The sequence below is a fragment of the Monopterus albus genome, unplaced genomic scaffold (genome assembly GCF_001952655.1).
Source record: "Monopterus albus unplaced genomic scaffold, M_albus_1.0 scaffold223.1, whole genome shotgun sequence".
NCBI classification, from domain to species: Eukaryota; Metazoa; Chordata; class Actinopteri; order Synbranchiformes; family Synbranchidae; genus Monopterus; species Monopterus albus.
In genome coordinates, this window is record NW_018128103.1 from 77,067 (window position 1) to 101,277 (window position 24,211).

The 24,211-nt window shown below is 41.0% G+C and overlaps 2 protein-coding genes across 5 annotated transcripts in view; one reads left to right on the top strand and one right to left on the bottom strand.

Moving 5' to 3' along the window:
• Positions 1-899: 899 nt before the first annotated feature.
• coa1 (cytochrome C oxidase assembly factor 1) lies at positions 900-6,201 on the bottom strand. The gene is made up of 5 exons (XM_020619626.1): positions 6,142-6,201; positions 5,410-5,517; positions 3,988-4,139; positions 3,481-3,557; positions 900-2,349 (listed from the first exon to the last, which is right to left on the bottom strand). Exons 2-5 carry the CDS (start codon positions 5,501-5,503, stop codon positions 2,172-2,174), a joined length of 501 nt encoding a protein of 166 aa, XP_020475282.1. The 5' UTR covers positions 5,504-5,517; positions 6,142-6,201; the 3' UTR covers positions 900-2,171.
• A 5,834-nt stretch (positions 6,202-12,035) lies between these two features.
• Positions 12,036-24,211, top strand: part of blvra (biliverdin reductase A) — a 17,792-nt gene continuing 5,616 nt past the window's right edge. The window contains exons 1-5 of one of the 4 annotated variants that reach the window (XM_020619629.1): positions 12,036-12,210; positions 13,616-13,731; positions 17,458-17,581; positions 21,416-21,535; positions 23,902-23,999. In XM_020619629.1, coding sequence (XP_020475285.1) covers positions 17,463-17,581; positions 21,416-21,535; positions 23,902-23,999 — 337 coding nt within the window. In that variant the 5' untranslated portion in view covers positions 12,036-12,210; positions 13,616-13,731; positions 17,458-17,462. Of the gene's footprint in view, positions 12,211-13,615; positions 13,732-15,977; positions 16,014-17,457; positions 17,582-21,415; positions 21,536-23,901; positions 24,000-24,211 lie in introns of those variants that run through there. The other 3 variants (XM_020619630.1, XM_020619627.1, XM_020619628.1) reach the window with 3 other exon arrangements.

Here is a 24,211-nt window from a genome sequence, read left to right on the forward strand (position 1 = left end):
TGGATAAAGGACAAGGGCACAAGTCTAAGCTGGATGACTGAGCTCTCTGATCCCTCAGATGGTGCTGCATCAAGAATCGTCACTCTTCTATAAGTGATATAACCACATGGGCTCAGGATGACTTTGGCTCACCTGTGTCAGGCACTACAATATGTAGTTACATCCATAAATGCTGCTTAAAACTGTACTGTGCCAAAAGGAAGCCCTATGTCAACAGTGTCCAGAAGCTCTGGGCTCAGAGGCATCTGGGATGGACCATCACACAGTGGAAACGTGCACTGTGGTCAGATTATTCAGTGTTTCAGGTCTTTATTGAAGGAATGGACGCCATGTGCTCCGGACCACAGACAAAAAGGACCATCCAGACCAGCAACAAGTCCAAAAGCCAGGATCTGTCATGGTCTGGGGTTGGGTCAGTGCCCTGAGCAAAGGGAACTTACACTTCTGTGATGCTCCATTAATGATGAAACACACAGATTTTGGAACTACCGTTAAGACGATATCTTTACTAGGGACTTCCATGCATATTTCAACAAGACAATGCAAAACCTCACACTGCCACATTACCAAGGCCTGGCTGTGGAGGAAAAGGGTGTGAGTGCTGGACTGGCCTGTCTGCAGTCCCCACCTGTCCCCAATAGAGAACTTAATCACTTGGTGTCCTCAGTCCCCCTAAACATCTTTTAAGTGTTGTAAAAAGGAATGGCAGCATCACATCGTGGTAAATGTTTTACTGTTTTACTGTCTCAACTTTAATTGGAATGTGTTGCAGCATCAGGATTGAAGTGTTTATTTTGAACAAAGAATAAAAACTCATGGAGGTGTCACATCAAATAATGAGCTACTGTATTGTTATCAATGTAATACAGGACACAGATGATTTACACATCACTATTTTCAGTTTTAATTTAGATTCTACATACCGTCCCAACCTTTTCTGATTTGCGGTTGTATATGAACATAAAATCTCTCAGATTTTAAATGCATGATCAGTGTTTATCACAGAGTTCAGTCATCAAAAAACACATTTAGATCATAAACATAATAAAATTTATACAGTATATATACTGTACGTATATATAACCATGTGCTTTGCGAATACATTCAATTAATTTTAATGTGCAAATGACAAACTGCCAGTTTTTCTGTTTCAGAACAGATCCTTTTAGATGAAGTGATGTCATTTTGTTTGTAGTATCTGAAACTATGTTTGGAGTGTAAACAAAGTTTTCTGCTCTCTTGTGTGAGGAGTTTCTGGATAATATATTTCCTTTAGAAGATCTCCTTAATGAATGAATACTCTCAGGAGCACACCACAGGTGGCAAAATGCTTTTGCTGTTTTGCATGTGAAATTCAAGTTAACACACAAATACTTATAGCCCTCCATCACCACAATAAACCTTTTTAAAATCAAATGTATGATTCTGTGTAATAACAAGAGGGTCACAGAAATGTCTTCTGAGTCTGACTAATGACTACAATCCCTTCATCTAAATCTGCACAGGAAGCAGGAAGTTGTGGTAAATGAAGTCAGTGAGGTTTGTACCCTGCTCTGTGATCCATCCGGTTTGCATGCTGCACACACATACACACACGTCTCTACAAGTATCTCTGTGAGGACACCAACTTTTACCCTAACTCTTATATAAACCTGATTCTAGCCTGAACCCTCAAAACAAATTGTGACTATCACTCAACACTTTGAAGCCAAATTCCTCACAATGATGGCTTTTAATGAGAATTTGTTCACACAACCAAAGGAAGTCATATAGACACACACAGAGAAATCTTTTGCTCTCTCTCTCCCACTCTGAAAAATGTAGATTGATGGCTGTAACAAGAAGGTAACTCGTAGAAGGTGAAATACTCCTTTATACGTGTCAATACACTTTGGTCTGAATGTGCGAAATGCTGTTGTTTGAACATGTCTTAAAAGAAAAAGTCCAGGGATGACTTAACAGAACAACACAACAGTCAGTTCCTCTAACAACATGACTGTACCACATTATTTGTTTAAACCCCAACCTGGAAATGCAACACAACCACACAAAGCAGAGCTGTGTGGAACTGTTCTCTCTTCAAATTGATACTGGAGTTGACAATTTGCCATTGGTGAATGTACCTCTATGGTCTTGTGGTTAGATCTCTCCTCAGCACCAGCTGCAGAAGGTCAACATCTACTGTCATTGTTCACATTACTATAGATAGGTAAGTGCCAGGAGCCTGTATCTAGCTCCTGTGTGTGCTCCGCTGTCTGGCTCTGCGCTGCAGCTGGTGGAGGAGGATTCAGCAGGTCGATGATCTGTCCTTCCCGAAGTTTCAGAAAGGCCTGCTTCAGACTCCACCTGCTGGGAGAGACAAATCCAGGTCAGGAAAAGTATAAAAAATGTATAAGACAGAAGGGGCTGACTGCACAAACCCCAAGTGTCTCTGTTCCCATTGTACACACAGTTGATTTATTTGATTAAAACTCCCTATGTCTCATCGCTAGTTTGCATAACCTATCCCTATTATGCATAATACATTGTTGTGTCAATCTATTATGTGTTAAAATACTTAAGTCATTATATAAGCATCACTGTCCACTTGCTATTTCAGTTCATACAGCTACATCAAAGATGTGACAGAGTACCATTTGCATTGTGATGTATTTCAAGGATAAAACATGAAAAGGCAGTTTTGCTAAAAGGCTGGAAAGACGCACAGGATTACCGACCTAACATCTCCCACAAACAGGCTGAATCCCAAATTATAAGTGAGCAGTCTGATGTGTGTAGAGGTGTGTGTGCTTAGTTTGTAGCAGCCTGGTGCAACACTTTTCCAATCAGGAGCTAAACTTAATTAGGCTTTCAGTTGAATCATATTTAAACTTCAAGAAAACCAACTGTTAAGACATTTTTTAAAAAGTCCAATAAATAAATGTTGTTTCCATAGTCAGTGAGTAATTGTGTTAAATAATCGTGATCACAATATTGACCAAAATAATCGTGATTATGATTGTTGCCATAATCAAGCAGCCCTAATCCATATTCGTTCATGTTTCTGCTTAAACACATTTAATATCTTCTATTTCATCTGCTGGCTGGAGAGGGTGTCATCAGAAATGTTCATTTATATTGTGGATATTATTCCACAATTGTGGCAAACTGTCTTTAAGTAGAATCCCCAAATTAGAGTGACATTTTGTCTGTGCTCCCAGTTTCCACCAAACACGCCTTGCACTGCCTCATTAGAACGAGCCCCCCCTCTCACTTGTGCAGCATGTGCTCGGCGTTGGGCACCACACAGGCTGGCAAAGTGAACCTCAAGGTCAGGAAAATACCAAACTGTATCAGCTTGTTCCCCATTTTATGTCACAACATATCAATGTGCCAACTATGAAGGATGTCAGCATCAGTATGTATATGTCACTGTAAATTTAAAAAATAAAAATCTCTGTCACCATCGTTTGTAGTGAACTCAGAACAGAACATACTAACCTGTTGGTATTAGGATCTCTAACAGAAGAAGTATACAGATAACCTCCAGTTTTTGACCCAGTCACAGGGATCTTTATCTGCAACACAATGCAAATTAAAGTCAAGATCAAGATCAGCTTGCAGGAGAGCTCATGGAGGACCTGGTCAATAGTTTTGCGTCTTTATGACTTCATTGTTGTTATTGTATCATCGGCTTCTGCGTATCTTTACACTGTGGATGAGCCAAGTCAGCAAAAACACATTTAACTGTGTTATCTATCAGAAGAGAAGCTGGTAAAACTTTAATGAATGCATTTAGATGCCACTGTAGTAGTAACACTAACACAAAAACTAACACATATTCTAAGAGCTCGGGAGCCTGCATAGCCACTAAATTACAAAATAATAAAAAACGTGCTCCCAAAGGACAAGGTAAACAAGATTGACACAGTGATGAACATGTGACCAAGGTGGAGAAACAGTGTGGAGAAAGCTCCTGTCAAGTGTTGACTGTCTAAATCACAGTACCTGTGCAGTGTGCTGATCCACACGGTTGTTTCTGTCAGTCAGGTGGATGTTGTGGACTCTTAAAGGTGGGGCCCCTAGGCTTTCCATGGCAATTGAACATGCTTCCAACTTCTGCAGTGCCAGTCTGTGATAGTCTGACTCACTGAATTTCTCTAATTGGACAGTAGACAGAAAAGTACAAGAAAAAGTCAGTTGAGGAGTCGTTCCCAGGAACAAAGTCAGTGGGGCCTGACAGCTGGTTTGCTTGGGTGAAGAGAGTAAAGTGGGCTGAGGCCATCAGCGGTCAGCTAATTGGCCCATAAATTTGACGGCAGGCACCAAAGTGTACGTGCCCTGTTCAGGTAGAGGCCCTCTGACTTTTTCCTAGCCTCCAACAGGTTGGGGATCCAGGGGCATATGTCCACTGTTTGATTCTGCCCCCAGCACAGGGCTGTACCTAAGGATTTTGTCAGTCGACTGTCAGTTGGCTCTTCAGTTGCCACTATTCATTCTTTCTTTCTTTTTTTAATACGTGTAGATATAGCCTTGGCTGTCAGAAAATCAACTGGCATGAATTTATGCATTATGCAAAACCAGTCACATGGTCGTAACAGTCTTTTCTCTTGTAAAAGTGAACCACGATGTTTGAAAAGTACAAATCTCACCTTTAGATGGTTTGACCTAGTGGTTTTGTTGTCCTTTTCTCCTTGTTCTGCAATTTGCTAAATAGTTCCGATCTTAATGTACATCCATGTATCAGACAGTGTGACCGTTGACATGCAAACTATTGGCTGGGGCTGCCTTCTATTGTAATGCACACTGGCTGACAATAAAATATAGATAATAATATATAAACATAGGCTTGACTAGAAGAGTGTCAGTAGGCTGACAGGTCTCTCCACTGCTGACCCTACTCCAGCAGCTTTAGCAGCTCAGCTGTCACACCGTCATGCTGGACAAGGGGAAAGCGGCACAGGGTGACTCAAAGTTGGGGAGATGCTGGAAGGTAAAGACAAGAATAGGTCTTTTTGCAGGAACCTACTGAACCGTAATGAAAAATATACCCCTTATTACAGGTTCTGAGCCTGTTCATACTTATTCTATAAATGTTGCTTCAAGAGCAGCAAGAAATAACCCAACAGGCTTCATAGTCTATTGTAACATATATAGGTCCACTGTGGTTCTTTCATTTTCATGACTGAAAAAGGAAAAAATAATAATAATAAAAGATAATATCTACCTCTGGGAAAATTTATGTGGGTTATACTGTATGTTGACTTTTAGTTTGGCTCATGTCCCATTTGCTAACATGGCCTATACTTCAACCCTAACTCGCAGTGGCTTCACTTCTGGGAGCTATAACATCATCCATCATTATATACAGGTACCACAAACTGTGTAATACCAGGCAGCCAAAAAAGCACCCAGCTCATTTGTACTCACTCTGCAGCAGATAGTACATGGTGCCAGTCCCTCCACCAGTCAGTATGGTTGTGAAGATGGCGAGCTGCTGCAGTTTACTGGTGGAAGCCCTCATTTTTGTTTCCTTCCCTGGAAAGTTGGACACATATAGCATCTATATAAGGATACATCTTAGCAATTGCAACTATAGAAAAATACAATGTTAAAACACTAAACATGTGTACTATATGAACATGCTCCATCTCCTCTTCTAATTGCTCCTCCATCAGACCTCAAATCTATTTCTGGTGCGGAATTCAAAATACAGTATCTAACGAAGGATTTCGCACAGTGGACAACTGGTCATTGTTCAACACTTTGCTTCTGTGGCTGAGAGATCTGGAACAAAGTTTCTAAAAGAATGCTATTATGAAGCTGGAGAGAAGAACATCGAGTTCTTAATATGATTAATACCATTCTATATCTATAGCTGGGCAGAGAAGTGTGGTACAGTTGAAGGTTTCTTCAGTATGCACTGATAGTTGGCTGTGCATCCATGAGTAAAGAGGAACTGTGTTTATGGATGTTTATGACAGACAGTTCTGACAACTGTAAACAGACACAGGTGGAAAAAATGAAGGTGCTGTGAAGCACAGTTGCCCAGTTTCGTCTGAAGAGGAGCCCACATTGTCAGAACACCTCTGGTCTGGTAAGCCCAAAACCAGGGTTTCTGCTCATCAGAACAGTTCTATGCATGAGCCAAACATTGCTCACCATCAGCAGCACAGCATCCCCAGCATGCTGGGGGCTGCCTCTCTGCAGAAGGCACCGGAAGGCTTGAGGAGCAAGAGGGTAAGGTAGGGTAAGGAAAACATGATGCAGTCTGCAACAGTCCCACAAGAGCTGTTTTGCATATAAACAACAAGCATGAAGCCAGTCACACAGGAAATGCTTGAGTACAGCAGTGTTTACAATCCAATCTGGACTTTGTAGTTGCACTGTTCTCAGCATGTAACACCACACTTTACAAACACTCAGGTATAATATGAAATAATAGCGCCTCCTTGTTGTGTCCTGTTGTCAGTGTTAAACTTTTCTGACATTACTGATCTTAGTCAAACTTCAAATGTTTGCTTAGATAAAAATTGTATTTCCCTTGGATTATCTTAATGCCTAATTTATTCATTTTAATTTGTACTTTCTTTTGCCACGAAGACATGTATTTCTTCTCTACAGCAAAATAAATAGCTAGTAAATGTCTTTTATCTGTATTGCTTTCCTTAAGCAGAGATTCTGCTGTTGACATCACTGCCTAAAAACCAACCTCACACTTCCTGTACTTCAATTGGTAACAATCTTCTTTTCCATCTATAAATGAGGTGTTGATATTACTTGTCCTGGTTTAACAAGTGATGACATTAACACATTCTTCCACTTAATCCACATTCTTTCTTCTACTCAAGATAGCTTGAGTCAAGTCAGAGACAAGTCAAAGTCCTGGCAGTTTTGAGACATATAGCAGACCAAAGAAACAAAATAGTGTCTTAATCCTCATTCTGTTGTCTTCTTGTTGTTTATGGTGAGTCGACTATGATACTGAGTGCATATCGATATCTAAATCTAGATGAGCTCTCAGCCATGTTTCCTGCAGGTATAAGACCAGGTTCTCAGTTTTTATCTTGACCCCTAGCTACTGTTGGCAGTAATACTGTTGTATTACTAATTATTATGAAACATCTTTTTAAGATAATCTCTTCAAACATGCAGGGCAGATAGTCCTGTGCTGCATTTTGTAATTGGTTCAGTTCTTATTGTTCTGTTCTCTTAAAAGGAAGCCACTCTGCATATGATGGCAATACATGCAACACCTAATAATTCATATTATAATAAAAAGAAATGCACAAACTATCTTGTTGCATCTCAGGCTTCATTATATTAAATGTTACAACTATAGTTCTGTCCATCTTCAACTCACCAGATGTGTTGCTTAACTGTTTTAACCAATATTTTTTTATCATTTCAAGCCAACCTGTCATTTTACCTGCAGTGTTGCTGGTATTTCACCATATTCTGTCGTAAGAATCATATAACCTTTATTTAATCAGCTAATCTCACTCACACATATATACAAGAAACGCTAAGCATTAATCAGAATATTTCACAGTGAAACAAATGGACAAAACTGTAATGTTTGCGTCCACAAAGCAAGACATACTGTATTATTCACAGCTATTTGTCTGAAATCAGATGTTTTCGGCTGCTCTTCCCTGTGAAAGCGACACAGGGAAGAGCAGTGACAGAAGCAAAACAGTAAAGTTGTGGTCCAGGCACTAAACACTGAGCTGACACTCAGCATAAAACTCCAGAATCCAGAGCGGATTGTTTAAATTTACATTATTCTTACAAATGTTACACAAATTACACAAGCTGGCGTGAAACAGTAGAGGAGCACTGACAGGTTCTTCTGTCTCTGAAACCCCTCTATTTGTCCTACAGCAAGTAGTCCTTCATGGTGTTTTCACAGTGTCATTTGATGCAATATAATAAAAATATCATTTGCCACATTGAAGACTGAATAACAGCAAAAATTATGTATAAAAGGTGTACAGAAGCAGAGCAAAGGAGAGGCCACAGTTTCTGAGACAGACCATAAGAAAAGGTCATAACTGTTAGATAACACTAACATCAGTCAGCTAACAGAATACTAAATACTACAATACTAAATGCAAACTTTGGGTGCGAGATGTGCAATCACTGCATTGTTGTGTCCAACAGACTGAAAGTAACAACGTTTGAGACAAAAACGTTCCATCTAAAGTTAAAACCAAACCCATGCCCCAATCTGAAAACACGGACAAATTAAACCAAAATTTGCACTAGGCTGCGGCATTTACACTACGGCGAAGACGTCACATATAACTTGTCCCAAATACAGCGGATTAATTACAGTTAAGATGAATTAAATGTACTAATCGCTGTACTTTGTCCCTCACTTGAAAATCAGCTCACCTTGCCTTGCACGGATACAATCACTCTGTTCCGTTTACATCCGTAAACGTCACAAAGGTTCTCGCCAATCGTGTTTGACAGCGCTGCATTAATACTTTGGCGTGCACCGCTTATGTTCAAGCAGGCGGTGTCCCTACTGAAATCATATGCCGTTATAAAAGTTTTTTTTTTTTTTTGTAGCAGCATATGATTTATGATGGTTAACGTCTGATTAGACAGTAAACAATTCATAATTATGGTCAGAAAACTACAAAAAGGTGAGAAAAAATGTGTCTAGCATATCTAGACATAAACATCAGACATGATCAGATCAACATTCAGATTTTCATCGCGTGTGTGCATTTGATTTTGTAAGTTATGCAAGGGGTAAAGGTAGAAAGTTTACCAGCATCATTAATTCACATTACAAATATGTGCTAAACATATGTTGGGCAGGCTGAAATATTGTTTATTTTAAAAATGTGTTAGAATTGTTTTACCTTCAGTATAGAATGACAGTTCTTGCTTTTTTGACTGATGAATAAGAAACTAGTATGGATATGTGATGCACATAAAAACAGTTAAAAGTAATGTACATAAGACTGTTGCAGCCAAAGCCAAGGGAGGAAAAGATACAAATAATTAATCTGCTAAGGTCTGACTGAAATGTAACAAGTTAGGATTATTTTTGTAATTGTTAGGTATTTTTAGTCAGATAGAAATTACATAGATACTTTATGTATTAGAAATGTTTAGTGGAGATAGGATGTCTATTTAGACTGTTAAATGCTTAGTCATGCTTATGAGTTTCTACAGGGTACATCAGGTCAAGGATGACTAGAGAGAAGAGTTGATGACTGTCAGCAGACAGGGTGTTTAATATTATTATTACGATGTGTATAACTGTAGCCTTAGCCATAATATGTTCTTATGTTTAATACCACGACATGTCACTAGAGGTCGTGTGAGAATGTTTTTAGCTACACACCACTTAACCAACACATTCACACGTTGATTTGCTTCATGTTTTGACTACTGCTATGACCAGCTGCAAAGCTGGTAAGAGAGACGTCTCGGTTGACGTTTCTGTGTAGTATGGGGCTAGCCCAACCGAAGTGATAAAATGTATAGGCCTGGTGGGTTCAGGGTCTTTCATCTTACATCTGCCTGCGAGCAGTTGGAGGTGCAAGATACCTGAGCGTGTAATGTTAATTTTACCTGTGATCCTTTGAATAAATCAGCACTGTTTTGAAGTTACTTGGACTGTCTCGTCTCTCAGAGTTAGCAATGGTAAGAAGAGCCATAATCCTACACTAATGAAAGACAAAGACAAAGAGTACCACTTTTATTTCCAGTTATCAAAGTTTTGTCACAACTTAGCACAAAGCAATGACCAAGAGGACACACATGACTTTTTAACTAAAAGTTTAACAAATAAAAGCAAAAGTGAAACCTAACTCAAACAAGAAACCATGTGCTCAGGATGAACACTGTTCACCAGCTAATATGGCAGAGGAGCAGCCAGTACATAGTATAATAATGACAGTGTTTCACTTCCCTCTACATTCCCTGTCAGGGTCCTGTAGGCAAAATGACTCAGGTTTTCCAGTGATTTGATTGGGGCAGGTCACCATGGTGAACCATCTCAGTTAAAAATGACAGTTTCATGAAAACATGAGTAAAAACCCAAAGGTATGTAGCTGGATAATCTCTTCTCATGGTACAGGCCCCAAGAGCTGCTGTGGCTCCCTGGGCTAAGTGAAAAAGCAAAAGTGTATTTAATTCTGAGCCTGTTACAACTGGCGCGTAAAGCTGCCGATAATGTCGATGGTGAACTCAATTATAAGGCCAGACGAGGATAAGCATAACACTGCTTCTTTAAACAGAGCACTGGACAGAAACACATGATAAACAATGCAGGAGTCTGATTCAACATATAACACTCTCACGTCAATAATCCAGTCCAGGGGTCAGAGCCAGCAAACTCACACATCCAAGGTATCCACAAGAGGAACGGTCAATAAGTGAAGTCTATAAGTCCATGCACAGAATACAAACAGAATCAGAAAGGTTAGGCAGCAGTACTCGGTGTTTACAGGGCAATCTAGGGTGAGCGCTGGAATAACAGGCACTAGGAAAACCACTGGAAAGTCTGAACATGAGTTAGAACAATCTAGCAGCTTCCTGGTGGGAGGAAGCTGCCTATAAAGGGGTGAAAACAGGTGCAAACAATTGTCACTGAATAATCTAAAGAGCCCGTAGCTGAAATGACACCGTGACAGGAAGTGGTGTCAAAATAAAAGCATGATACTGGAAGCAGAGGAAACGGAATAATGACAGAGGCACTGTGACTAGATTTTTGCGACCTTGTTACACAGTTCCCCACCAAGCATTTACTATTTCTTAATTTGGCCTTAAGCAGCACTTGATCAATGGTTCTTTCCAAATGCTTCACACACATTATAGCCTTTAACAAATGTAGGCCGCAGTTCAGCATTTCAAGAATACTCTTTTACTCATCTTAGCATTGCTCTATTACATTCCTTCAATATCAACCCAGTTTGTAATACTGATCAAGAGCTAACACACATTACATTGGTTATTGCATTGCTATAGCTGTTTCAAACCCTCCTTTTCCCCCTCCTGTAGTGATACATCTTCCTGTTGCTATTCCCCCTGCATCCTGGATTCAGGGGTATCCCAGGAAGGCAGCATTTGTAGATTAAATATGTCATAATGGGCCACTTCTTTCAAAGACTCCCAGAAATGCTGCAGATAACCCTCCACTTGCGGCTCTAAAAAATACAGCCTTCTTTGAAAAAAAAAAAGCAAGAGGTGTGGTTTTAAATCTATCTTATCTGTGCAATACAGCCCAGAGAGCTCCATGAGTTTCACTAACGGATTCTGAGTTCAGTAACTGCCTGTGGAGTCAGCATATTCATATCCTGATACTAATACTAACACGTGTCATATGAACGCTCAAAAACTAATGCAAGTAATGGCGCAGGCTTAAGGTTTATATGTTGAGCTCTACAGCATTACTGCTACAAATACAAACAGTGCTGATGCTGAGCTAAGACGGTTTCTTCAATATGCTGAGCTGTGCTGTTGTCTTAAAGAGTAGTATAACAGTGTTGAACCCTGTCTCTGTGCTCGTAAATAGGCCTACTGACATGGGAGGGCAGTCAAGCAACATGTTCCCTCCTTAACAGGGCTATTGAGTTAAAACACAAACACACACACACATTGCAAATAACTGGCATTGCAGTGGTATGAAAACAACCTGAGTGATGTCTTTTTAGAGACTCTTGGTGAAAACCTGCTTTACAAAAGGCTTCTCTCAAACCATCAACTGGTGCCAATCAACAAAATGTTCCTATTTTGTACATAAGATAATAGGAGACAACCGGGCACAGTGAGAAATCAGAAGCAGCTCAGTCAAGTATGCTGAGGCTGGTTGTCAAGCTCCTTGTTGGCAGTGCTGTGTGTGTTTTCATGAGCCTGTTAGGTTATTGCGGTACAGTCTGCCCGACTTGATACTACAGGATGATTGCCTTCTTTCGGTAACGCCCGTTCCTGAGTACATACAGAGTGGAAAGTGAAGGCTTATAGGGTGTAGCTGATAGTCCCGCCCCTCTCTCGCGTGTGCCACCACGGCACCATTGCAAGGACATCTTATGTAACGTTAGCGTTTGGCGGCGTGTTACGGCAACGCACCAGTAGGCATTTGGAGGGTCCGCCCACCACGTTCACAGGCTGATACGGAGGGAATCGCCAGCATCGTGGTACATCATCTCCAGCAAGGTGACTGGTGCTGTCGCACAGGATTTCTTCGTGGGTGGTAAATACCGTCAGGTAAGGAGATAGCGCACGTTTCTGCTGAATGTAAAACTATAAAGGTTACGCTGCAGAGGCAGTAGTCAATAAATGCAGGAAATAAATGTGAATTTGCGTTATTTTATTGATGATCAATTAAGCACGAACTAATCACTAAGCCAAGAGGACTCGAATATTTGTTAATGATGAATAGGGGGAATTTATGATACATCTGGCAAAAAATCATGACTCATACATTAGGTAAACATTACTTAAGTGTATGATTTGTACCTGGAAAGTAAGACTGTTCGACCTAGAAGCATCTGATCTATTTTGATTCAAAAGGACCTATACAATTAATAATATTTCAAACATGTAAACAACTGTAATCATTATTAGATCATTTTCAGGCAATGTTATATATCAAACAAAGGTAGAACATTGTGGCTGCAACATTCTGAGAACCTTGTCTAAACATGTTTAATGAACTGTTTCTTTGATCACATTCACACAATGTTCCATATTATACAGAGGTAGAACGTACACGATTCCAACATTCTGAGAACCTTCTCAAAACATTCTCACTGCATAAAAGTGAATATTTTGGTTTAACCCTCATGTTGTGTTTATTTCATGTTAAACAACTTGGTGTGCTGGTCTCATCATAAAAAGTGTAATAATACATACTGTGGTCGCAAATGTTCGTGTGTTCTGTTGTGTGCAAAGTGGGTTGACACTGTTGTGAAAACTGTTGCATGTATTGGTTACCGATGTTTTCTGTGAAATGCCGCGCTGTTCTGGCAAATGTGGGATTGTGGGGGAGGAACAGGTGCGGGAGGAGATAAGAGGGATGACAGGTGGGCGTGTTGTTTTTAGGTTCTGTTGGCGGGCGATGGTGAAGTTCTGGGAGACTGTTGTTTATTCTTTTATTTTCTTTAGAGAGCACATGGTGCCAGTTCATACAGCGTCTTCATTTGTCTCCATACCGCGTTCAATAAAACCACAAAAAGACAAACCAGGTGTTCTCCTCCTTGTTGAGCCAGGTGCCGGCACACTGCTGGATAGTTAGCTGTCTCAGTGTAGCACAGGCTCGGGCCAGCTCCTCTCAACCGAGCCAGCGGTCGTCACAATATCTTATCACTATTTGTTGTGTTAGAATTTTTTCTCAACTTAAGGTCTTGTGAACATTACAAGTTTTGAAGTTCTGTTTGTTATTTATGGCCTTTATGGCCATAAAGCTCATTGATCTGAGCCTATATATCTTGAATTCGAGTTCCAAAAAATGTAATTTCTGGATTATTGACTATAAGAAATAATTAAATGAAACATAGTATACTGTTTATCACAGACTTGGGTCAAAGTTACCAAGGACATTTGTTTTGAAACCATTTAAATTTTTTATACAGTCACATAAAATAACACCTGTTATGTTCCTGGTCAAAAGTGACCGGGAATATTTAATTTTTTTCAAGGTTCGAGGATTTAATTGTCAGTGACTTCCTCATTCTCTGTTGAGCTGTGTTGCAGTCCCACACATCAAACTGGGTCAACCACAAACAGGTAAGGCAGGAACCTTTGTTTATACATAAAACCTCCACATTGAATTTTCTAAATTAAGGCTGATGTGTGGGCTGCCCACTCTCGACGCTCTAAATTGGATTCAAAACAGTAAGGATAATAAAACACATTTTTTTTGTGTTTGAATGATGTGCTGGTTTGTTCCCTGAAACATGTAACAGTTAACAAAGCACATAGTCTCATTTGAGGGAAAGTAAATGAGTGCCGTTGATTACAGAATTTGATATCAATAAGGGATGTAAAATTCACGTTTTATAAGTGAGTTCCTGCTATTTCTTGGCAGCTGTTTCCCCAAATTGTCTGATTTCTTTTTCATTTCCCCCCAGCTGGAGATCAGGCAGTGAGTTATCTTGCCTGAATAGATAATCTTTGATAAATTCCACACTAGTGAGGCACAGGGAAATCGCCAAGTTGTTTTTTTTTCCCATGGAATGTGTGGGTGGTTTGTTGCACTTGAAGGCTGTTTAAACACTGGCACATGTGTATCTCAGTAACAACCAGTGCTATGGAGAGAATTCGATGTGACACAGTGTGCCTCTGGCAGAACTGTCTTTGGGGGCTGGGCATAGTTTATGGGACAACTGTATTATAGCTTTTAGGGTGACGGCGTATTCAGTGGAATAAATCAGCACTGTTTTGTAGTTACTTGGACTGCCTCGTCTCTCAGAGTCCGTATGGTAAAAAGTACCAGATACAACATTATACACGGTTTTCCCTCAAGACATCATTAAATGCCACAACCACAGAAGGACCCTGGTGAAGCCAGCATCCTGGATGAAGAACTGGCCCTCCACTGAGAAGTAGCTGCCTCGGAAAGCAAGCCCAGCCAGATCCGGTGATGACGGATTTGTTCTGAGTCTCCAGTTCAGGACCATCTTGGAACTCCAGACCCCAGCTTAACTCTGGCTCAAAAAGGCTTCGAGCTCAGCGCTTCTCCTTCCGTGGCCATGTGAGCCCTGGCAAACTTATGAAAACTGTAGTTACTACTTGATTAAAGTCTTTAACCTATGCAAACTGAGTTATTTTTCTCTCCAGATTTGTGACTAAACCCCAGAATTTAGATCTAAAATCTCACTTAATTTTAGAACATTTTAACTCATCCTTCTACCATTGCAACAATGAACAATCAACAATAGTCCAGTAATTCCTCCAGACACTCACTGATTCCATTTTTGTTACAAATGTACCATTTCATTGAATTTTTCATCTCAATCATTTTCCATGTTGTACTTATTGGAAATACATTTATTTTGCTTATAACTGGTTTCATTATGTCATTTTTGGTGTCTCATATTTTAAGTAAATAGGTCAATGAACAGCAGAATTCCTGGCATTCAGATCAAGACTAAATTAACTACTGTCATGATTCGGTTCCGCTGCTTCCTGTCTGGCTTTTATTTTGACGTTACTTCCTGTTTTTGTTTCACCTTAGTTTCGGTCTTTTGGCGTTCTTCATCGCTCACATTAGTTTCACCTGTTTCGTTATTGTTTGCACCTGTTTACACCTTTAGGCAGTGTCCTCCCACCAGGACGCTGCCAGATTGTTCTAGACCCCAGCTCTGACTTTCCAGCATTTTTTTCGGTTTTGGTATTTTGTGTTTCTGACCCGGACTGTTTCCTTGGTATATTCATTTCTGCTTTGCCCTCTTGTCTCGGACTTCCCTCTGGACTACATATTTTGGATCACCTCTGTTGGATGTGTTTGCTGGCTCTGACCTCGGATTGTGAGTTTTGTGTTTTCACCGTGTCTTGTATGGTTTTCTTTTGTTCAACGTTAGTTTTCTTAATAAAGAGACGGTTTTATTTTGCACTTCCTCGTCTGGCCATTTAATTGAGTTCACCGTTTCTGACAAATTTATCATTGGAGTGTAGTCCACTATAAACAACTCTGTGCACTAATGTAACCGGCGGGTTGGCCACGCCTACACCGCCTGGTTAGTAATTTGACAGAACAATCAGGGATATAAATAACACCTGGGGAGACGCTGTTGTCACAAGCAATTTCTGTGCTGGTTGCTGCCTTAACCGGTCTGATGTGAATCTCCCTCCATTGAGCTGTGTCCCGCTTTCTTTAAGGTTTGTCCAACGGGCTAATTGTAGATCGGATCTGTTAATAGTGCAACGTGTTTAATCAGGTTGTTTTGGTTATAGGCTGGTTTTAGGAGATCGCCGCATGCTCTTCCGGAGGGATAATTGATGCGAGCGGGATCCAGTAGAAGTTGGCGTCCATCGCACATGTTGTACTAGGGTGACGTGCAGCCAAGGTAACCTGTAGTGTTGTTGGTTTTAATTGTTTTGATCGTTTCTATGCTATTCCTTAACAGTGGCTTTACTTGATGCAGGGGTGATAGCCACTGCTGCTTTGCTTTGCTTTGCTTATGTAGTGTTTTGCTTATGCAACGTTTCGCCTTGTTTGCTTTTATGTTAAGAGGGTTACCGAGTATTATGTTCCCTCTTTATTGTATTGTTTTAAATAGGGTTTAGTCCATTTTATGGTGTGAACAGTGTGTGAATGGTTTTATGCACAGGGAGGCAAGGCCCTCTTGTATTTGGTTGTGTGATTAATTGATTTGTGGTGTTTTATTTAATGGTGCCTTGTAATCTGTTGACTGACCATTTTATTCCTGTTCTGCACTGTATTTATTGAGTGGGGGGAAACTTCTTATAGGTAGCATTTTAGCTTCTGGGGTTAGGTTTCTTAAAACATTTTCATTGTTAAATTATACTTTGACTCAAAGTTTTATCTGTGTGAGTAACTCCAGCGTCTCCGTGTTTGCAGACTTATCTGGGGGGTAGCAGCTCAGTAATTCTAAAGGGATAATGGATATTCAATATTAATGTCCATATTCATTAAGTGTAGTCATTTTCACTACAGAACTAACAAAAATGGTCAGGGAGTGTATAAAAAAAGTTATAGCAAAATAATGAAAATCATAAGTGCAAATGTCTGCATCCCCCGTAATGAAATTTTCTTTAGTACTTTGTATGTCCTCCATAACCTCCTCAACCTCCTTACTCTCTGAGCAGCATTTGGATCCTTTCAGGTGTAATTTTAGCCCATTCTTCATGGCAGTCGAACAGATTTTTGGGTTGTCAGCTATGTACAGCCTTTACCACCCTGAGATGAGACTTTTACTGTTGTAACATCTGCAATGATGTATTTTTTACAGCTGACCAACACGACAACTGTCACAGTGTAGAAATGGGCTATAGTAAAGGCTATATTATGCCAATCAGCTCAGCACTGCCACCATCACTCATTGTTTGCTTTTTCTGCAAAAAGTCACAATAGAGCCTATAGTAGACATATGCCTACATCAAAGTAGTGCCCAGCCACAGGCATTATATTTGTACAGAATGTGGACCTGGAACCTTACACCTATGATTTAAAGTTAAACAAAGATTTTGTTTTAATTTGAAGGTGGACACAGTACTTTTTACTTGAAACTTTCAAGATCACAATGCTGTCAAATTCTGACGCATACAACAGTTTTATAATCAGAGTAAAAAAAAAAAAAAGTCTAGAGCCCTTGAATAATTTGCTGCTTTTTTGATATACAGTATAAGCAGTTTATTTTCAGTGATTTGGCTATGACTTTGATTTGAACATGTAAAAAGGTTTACCTGGCTATTCACTTATATTTTTGACATTCAGGACCTGATTTAACTCCACTCACATACCTACACTGTAACGTTTTTCTTTCTCAGTCAGAATGTTTGGAGCAGTGGTGGTTGGCATCGGCAGAGTAGGGTTGGTGAGGATAAGAGACATGTTGGCTCCACTGCCTGGCAGTTCTGCAGAGAACATCACTGTCAAAGGATTCATTTCCAGGTAACACACACATGCTCCCATCACACACAGAAACACAAGCAGTTCTAGTTAGATAACATAGCCTGAAGCTGTAAGGGAGGAGAATCCATTCAAGTCCTTCTGTGTGCACTCTGTGCCTGTCACCCATATTTACATAGAAATGGGTGACCCTGTGGAAACAAAAGGATGAGTGTCATTAAATAAGAGCATGTGATAAAGATGTGTTTCTGCTCTGTTAGATTCTTTCTAAAGCAACAACATCCACACTGGAACAAGAACACTTGTTTTATATACATGTATATAAAAAGACAGGAGTGATAGAACTAGGGCAGCACAGTATGATTCTTAGTTGCTGGATGTTGGTGAATTCAGCCAAACTACTTCTGAATCAGATGCTGGTGCAGGCACAGGCTGGCAGTCGCTCAGGCACCTCACGTAGGAAGGAAGTGCAGGTTTGATCCACAGATTTCAGAGTAGGTATTCCTGGGGCTAGTTCGGCAGGTCGGCGGTCGAACCGATATCTCAGGTTAGCAGGGAGGTCAGATGGGTTGATATTGACTTGTGGCAGCTCATGCATCTTGGGCAGCGGTGGATTGCAGGTCAGACCCATGGAACCCAGAGTAAGTATCACTGAGCTTAGGCTGGAGGATTGGCAGTTTTGCGAGACAAGAGAAGGATTGTCGACAAGCAGAGACTGAAAACTGGCACTGAAGAATAGAGGATGAAGTGCAGGTCACTGGTTAGACCTGGGAACTGGAGGAGCGGTCCACTGGAGAACTCTTAGGTTGGCTTGTATTACAATGGACCCGAGAGACATGGAAGGTAGGATGGACCCTCACGGAATTGGGTCGTTTTAGTCTGACAGCTTTAGGGTTAATGACTCTTTCAATGACAAATGATCCCAAGAAGAGTAGAATCAATTACTTTGTGTGTATCTTTCCAAACCTTGCAGCAACGGCGGAGGTATTGCTGAACTGATGGCACAGTGACTTCTATCTCATTGGTGGGAAACAATGGGGGTTTGTATCCCAAAGAGGCTTCAAAAGAAGATGGTCACATTACTGAACTAGTGAGGGAGTTGTGAGTGTATTAACACATGGTTACTTCATGTTGATGGATTGGTTGCCGCTATTTCTTGGCTCAGTCTGTCTTAAAGAGCCCATGGCACTCTTCCTTGTTTTCTGACTTATCTACAATGTTACAACGGAAAGTTAGCATCTTAGATGTGACCTAAAGCTCAAAGAATGAGGTGTGTGTGTATATATGTTCTAGTACCTCTATGCAGAAGCACCTCGGTTTATACATGTCTGACAAACTTTCGCTCGAGACTTTTTTCAACAAGATACTTTAAGGATTTCCTTGAATGGTCATAATCTACAGGCAGTTGCATGTTCATCTCAGCTGGCCTGACATCCACCGGTGCCATTTTAAAAGTGGAATTTTTTGAATGCCACTGGTGTTGTGTATATATTTTCCCTCCTGCTGCTGAACTGTGACCAGAGGATGTGGAGAAAAATACAGGGCCCGAGGTTACTGCATGTCCGGGAATGTTCCTGTACAGCGACTAGCTGTTTTACTTGACCGGGTCTAACCTACAAGCAGCCGGCCTGTGAAGACCTCACAGCACTGAATGATCAGCTCATCAATGCTGGATTCCCCCAGAGCACAGTACCTGTTTGTTTTGACAGCTTGAGGCCAGTGTGTCTGCCGAATATGATGTGTTGCTGGATAACGAGTGGATTAACGGTCCATGATGTTATTGTCAGTGCTACACTACCTTTTGGAATTAATTTCACTACTTTGTGACTGTATGTGGTCGTGTGGGGGAAGACACAGCAATCACCTTGTGACAGTGGTGAGGTGACAGTGGTGTGGTCAGTAGAGCAGTTGTCTCCCAACCGGATGGCTGACTTGGTTCTGTACTGAAAACAAATTCCTTGTGTGTAACATACTTGGCCAATAAAGGTGATTATCCTCCTACCTAGTAGCTACTTGAAAGGGAGAGATGTTTCCACTACTCAGTGGGACTTAACAGTAAGTTAAAAAAAAAAAAAAAAAAACACACACACATTGCATGTCTGTTAATGCCTTGTTTCTGTAACGTTAGAGAATTGTTGTAAGGCTGGAGGAGTTACTATGTCTGCATTATGAAAGTTAAAATAGGGAGTTTCTCAATTACCCATTCTGTTTAGTGTTGGACATCTCTTTTCATCGCTACATATAACATTGTTTACCTATCTATGGAGGAGAAATTCTTAATGTGATTAATTTATGCCGTTGTGGCTCATCCTGCTGTTCACTTTCGACACATCGGCAGCAGGAGGTGTGCACATTCGCAAACCTCTTGTTTTTTAGGAAGAAGCTCCCTGGTTTTATCATTCTGAATGTTTTATCATTATCAATTCTGACTATTTGGAGTTATGAGGAGTGCCATGCTGATCTAGAGGTACCCAAGATTAAACATTAAATGGCTGGAAATGAGCATGCCATGGACTCTTAAAGAGTCAGACCTGCTGACTGTACAGCTCTGCTTTCATCGCAGACTCTGCCCCAGCATGCCCCAGCCATCAAGGTGTGGCATGTTGGAAGCCTCTGGTCTTGAAAGCCAGTTTTCATGGAGTTCTTATTTACTCTTTGTTTCTAATGCAGAACTTTTTTTTTTCTGCCCTGTATTACAGTATTTACTCCTGTTTTGTAATACTGTTTCTCTGGCTAGGTTTTGAGTTTAGTTCTTTGCAATTAGTCTTCTACACCCCTGCAACACTTATGTTATGCAGTAAGAGGCTACTCTTTTTATGGCTGCAAAAAAAAGCTTTACACACAACCTTATCAGAGCTCAATATTTGATAATGACCTGTAGTGTTATAAATTTTATGTTGTCTTTATTTGGGTGTGGTCATTTAGATTTAAAAGGGTAGTACATTTTAGCATGCCTTAGTCAACTTTAATTATATAAAATGTAATGTCCCAACAACAAAATTGTAGCCAGTGAAAATGCTGAGTGACAGTAACTTTGGAAAACCACCTGCCACAGTGGCTGGGGGAGAAAAAGAACAAAAGTTGATGTCAGGCTTTGCACTTTCAGTTCATAATGACCCTCCATGCTCAATGATAAGAGTATATTTCAGAGAAAGCAAGTGCTGAGATGATGCATTCTTGTATAAAAATTCATGGGGCAGTGGTGGTCTACAGGTTAGAGGAACTAGCTTGTGACTGGAAGGATTAAATCTGGGTGGGACAGCATAAGCCTAAACTTTATTGTCAAGTATTATCAAAAATACAAGGGATTTGACTCCAACCCAATGACCCCCGATGTGCACAGCAATAAAAACAAAATAACACAATAAATACAAGTTTAAACACAAGTTAAAAGAGCAGGTGACAAAGCAGCCCTTTCCCCACTCTCATTAACACACCACTGTGGTGTTAACCCCAGCGGCTCCAGTGGAGCTGCTCAGTGCCACAGGTCAGTCTGTGGTAGTGCTGTGCTGCTTCCAGGTATGAATGTATAACCCTGTGAATGTGAACAGGGCCCCCCTGCAAAAGAGAGGCGGCCTCTCAGTGGACTGACCCTGAATGAATAAATAGAGGTTAAAAAAAAAAAACCTGTGATGCAAACCAAGGTGCAGTACATATTAAGCATTATTTGGCATTGTGACTGTCACTGTCATTCCTTTCCATCACACCAATGGGCATGCAAAATGGCTATTACAAAGTGGAGTTATTTGATCACATGAAGTTTGTAAAATGAGAGGAGCAGTTTCAAAATGCACAGTCACTCAAATACCATTAGATTGTGTCCACTGTCTTAGAAGATGACAGTGTTTTATCCCATCTGTATGATTCTGTCCACAGGAGAAGCCTGGACACTCAGCAGGGAGTGCCTCAGATTTCAGTAGAGGAGGCTGTGAACAGAGAAGACATTCAGGTGGCATTCATCTGCACTGAGAATGTGTCTCATGAGGACAGTATCAGGTATTGTGCACAACAAAAACTGCAACAAGTGTCTGCACTTGATCTGTCACATAAAATAAATCAGGAATCCAGTGAATGAACACTTATAGTTGTGTAACAAAATAAATGGAAAAACCAATATAAATGGTGCCATGTTCATGAACCCATGGTGTAGCTGAGTTAAGTGCACCCTGCCTGGTGCTCTGGGGGGATGTGCCAAGTGCACACTCATGTCCTTATACTTGTACAGCACTTTTCTATGCATTGTAGCACACTCAAAGCACTTTCACACTATTTGGTCATTCACACTCCAGATCATTCATACACCGGGGTCATCACTGGGAGCAACTGGGGGTTCAAAGTCTGGGTCAGGGGCACTTCAGACATTTGGACTTGGCAAGCTGGGAACCAAACCGTTAATCCTCAAGTTAGGAGGCAACCTGCTTTACCTCCGGAGCCACAGCTGCCACACAATGACACTTGGGCTCTGGTGCATCCTGCTCCTGTCACTGAGATGCTTCTGCAGTTTGATTAGAGTCCACCTGTGCCTAATTTAATGCCCTGGGTATAATTAGGAAAGGTACACACCCATCTGTATAAGGTCTCACAGCTGATGGTGTATGTCAGAGTGAAAGCCAAGCCATGAGGTGAGCTGTCCACAGACCTGTGAGGCAGGACAGTGTCAAGACACAGATCTGGGGCAGGACACAAGAACATCTCTGCAATATCAGAAGTGCCCAGGAGCACGGTGGACTTCATCATTCTCAAATGGAAGAGATTTGCAACCGGACTTCACCGACAGAGCCTCCCAGCCAAACAGAGTAGTCGATCATGAGAAGTAAAGTCCTCTGGTCTGATGAAACAAAGATTCCCAACAGTGTGTGTGTGGAGAAAACTAGGCACTGAGCATCACCTCACTGATACAGTCACACACGGTGGTGGCAGCATCAGGCTGTGGGGACTGGGACTGGGAGATTAGTCAGGACAATTCAAGTGGGTCAAAGGTTTACATCCACTGTGCTGACTGGGCCTTATAAGCTTCTGATTTGCTAACTGACATCTGAGTAAATAGGAGGTGCAGCTGTGGATGAATTTTAAGGTCTACCTTCAAACTCGGTACCTCTTTGTGTGACATCATGGGAAAATCTAAATAAATCAGCCAAGACCTCAGAAACAACTGTGACCCTCCACAAGTCTGGTTCATCCTTGGGAACAATTTCCAAACGCCTGAAGGTTCCATGTTCATTTGCACAAACAATACTACACAAGTATAAACACATGGGACAATGCAGCCATCATACTGCTCAGGAAGGAGACGTGCTCTGTCTCCTAGAGATGAACGTACTTTGGTCCGAACAGTACAAATCACAGAACAACAGCAAAGGACCTTGTGAAGACACTGAAGGAAACGGGTACCAAAGAATATCGACAGTAAAACAAGTCCTATGTCGGCGTAACCTGAAAGGCTGCTCTGTGAGGAAGAAGCCACTGGCCACATGGAGACAAAGATCTGACTTTGTGGAGAAATGTCCTCTGGTCTGATTAAACTAAAGTTGAACTGTTTGGCCATAATGACCATTGTTGTGTCTGGAGGAAAAAGGGAGAGTCTGCAAGCTGAAGGAACACCATCCAAACTATGAAGCATGGGGGTGGCAGCATCATGTTGTGGGGGGCTTTGCTGCAAGAGGGACTGGTCCACTTCACAAATAGATGGCATCATAAGGAAGGAACATTATGTGGATATATTGAAGCAACATCTTAAGACATCAGCCAAGAAGTTAAAGCTTAGTCACAAATGGGTCTTGTCCAAATGGACAGTGACCCCAGGCAGACTTGTAAAGTTGTGGCAAAATGGTTAAGGACAAGAAAGTCAAAGTACTGGAGTGGCCGTCACAAAGCCCTGAGCTCAGTCCAATAGAATATTTGTGGGCAGAACTGAAAAAGTGTGTGAGCAAGGAGGCCTCCAAACCTGACCCAGTTCCACCAGTTCTGTCAGGAGGAATGGGCTGAAACTCCAGCTACTTGTTGTAACAAGCTTGTGGAAGGCATCCCCAAAGGTTTACACCAAGTTAAAGGCAATGCTACCAAATACTACCTGAGTGTATGTAAACTTCTGACCTGATGGAAATGTGATAGAAGAAATGAAAGCTCCCCAAGTGTTAAAAAAAAACAAAAAAAAAACTGATAAGACAAGAAGTGCAGAGCTTCTTCATTCATGGCTTCACACCAAACACTGGATAACTTTATAGCTCTGTCATGTAAACCTTTTTCACAAAGGTTATGTAACTTCTCCCACTGATAAAATGCTTTGGTTCAGAATGCAGAATTTAGTGTTTACTCAGGATTTCTATTGTCTCATTTTGACCAAGAAAACTTCTATCTCACAGAGCTTTTCTGCATGCAGGGAAACATGTCTGTGTTGAGTATCCCATGGCCATGAGCTACAAGGCTGCTGTGGAGCTCTGGGATTTAGCCCAGGAAAAAGGTGATGCTAATAAATAACCATGTGAAAGTACTTGCATGCACTGTATGTTCCATGTGCAGGTCAGGTGTTAATTAAACCAGGGGTTTTCAACTAATTGTGAGCGACTGTGTGGCACTATTTCAATCCTGAAAGTCACCTTGGCTTTTCTAAATTTAAGATACTAGCATGGATTTGATTATTCACAAATGAGTAGTACATTATCTATACTGCTT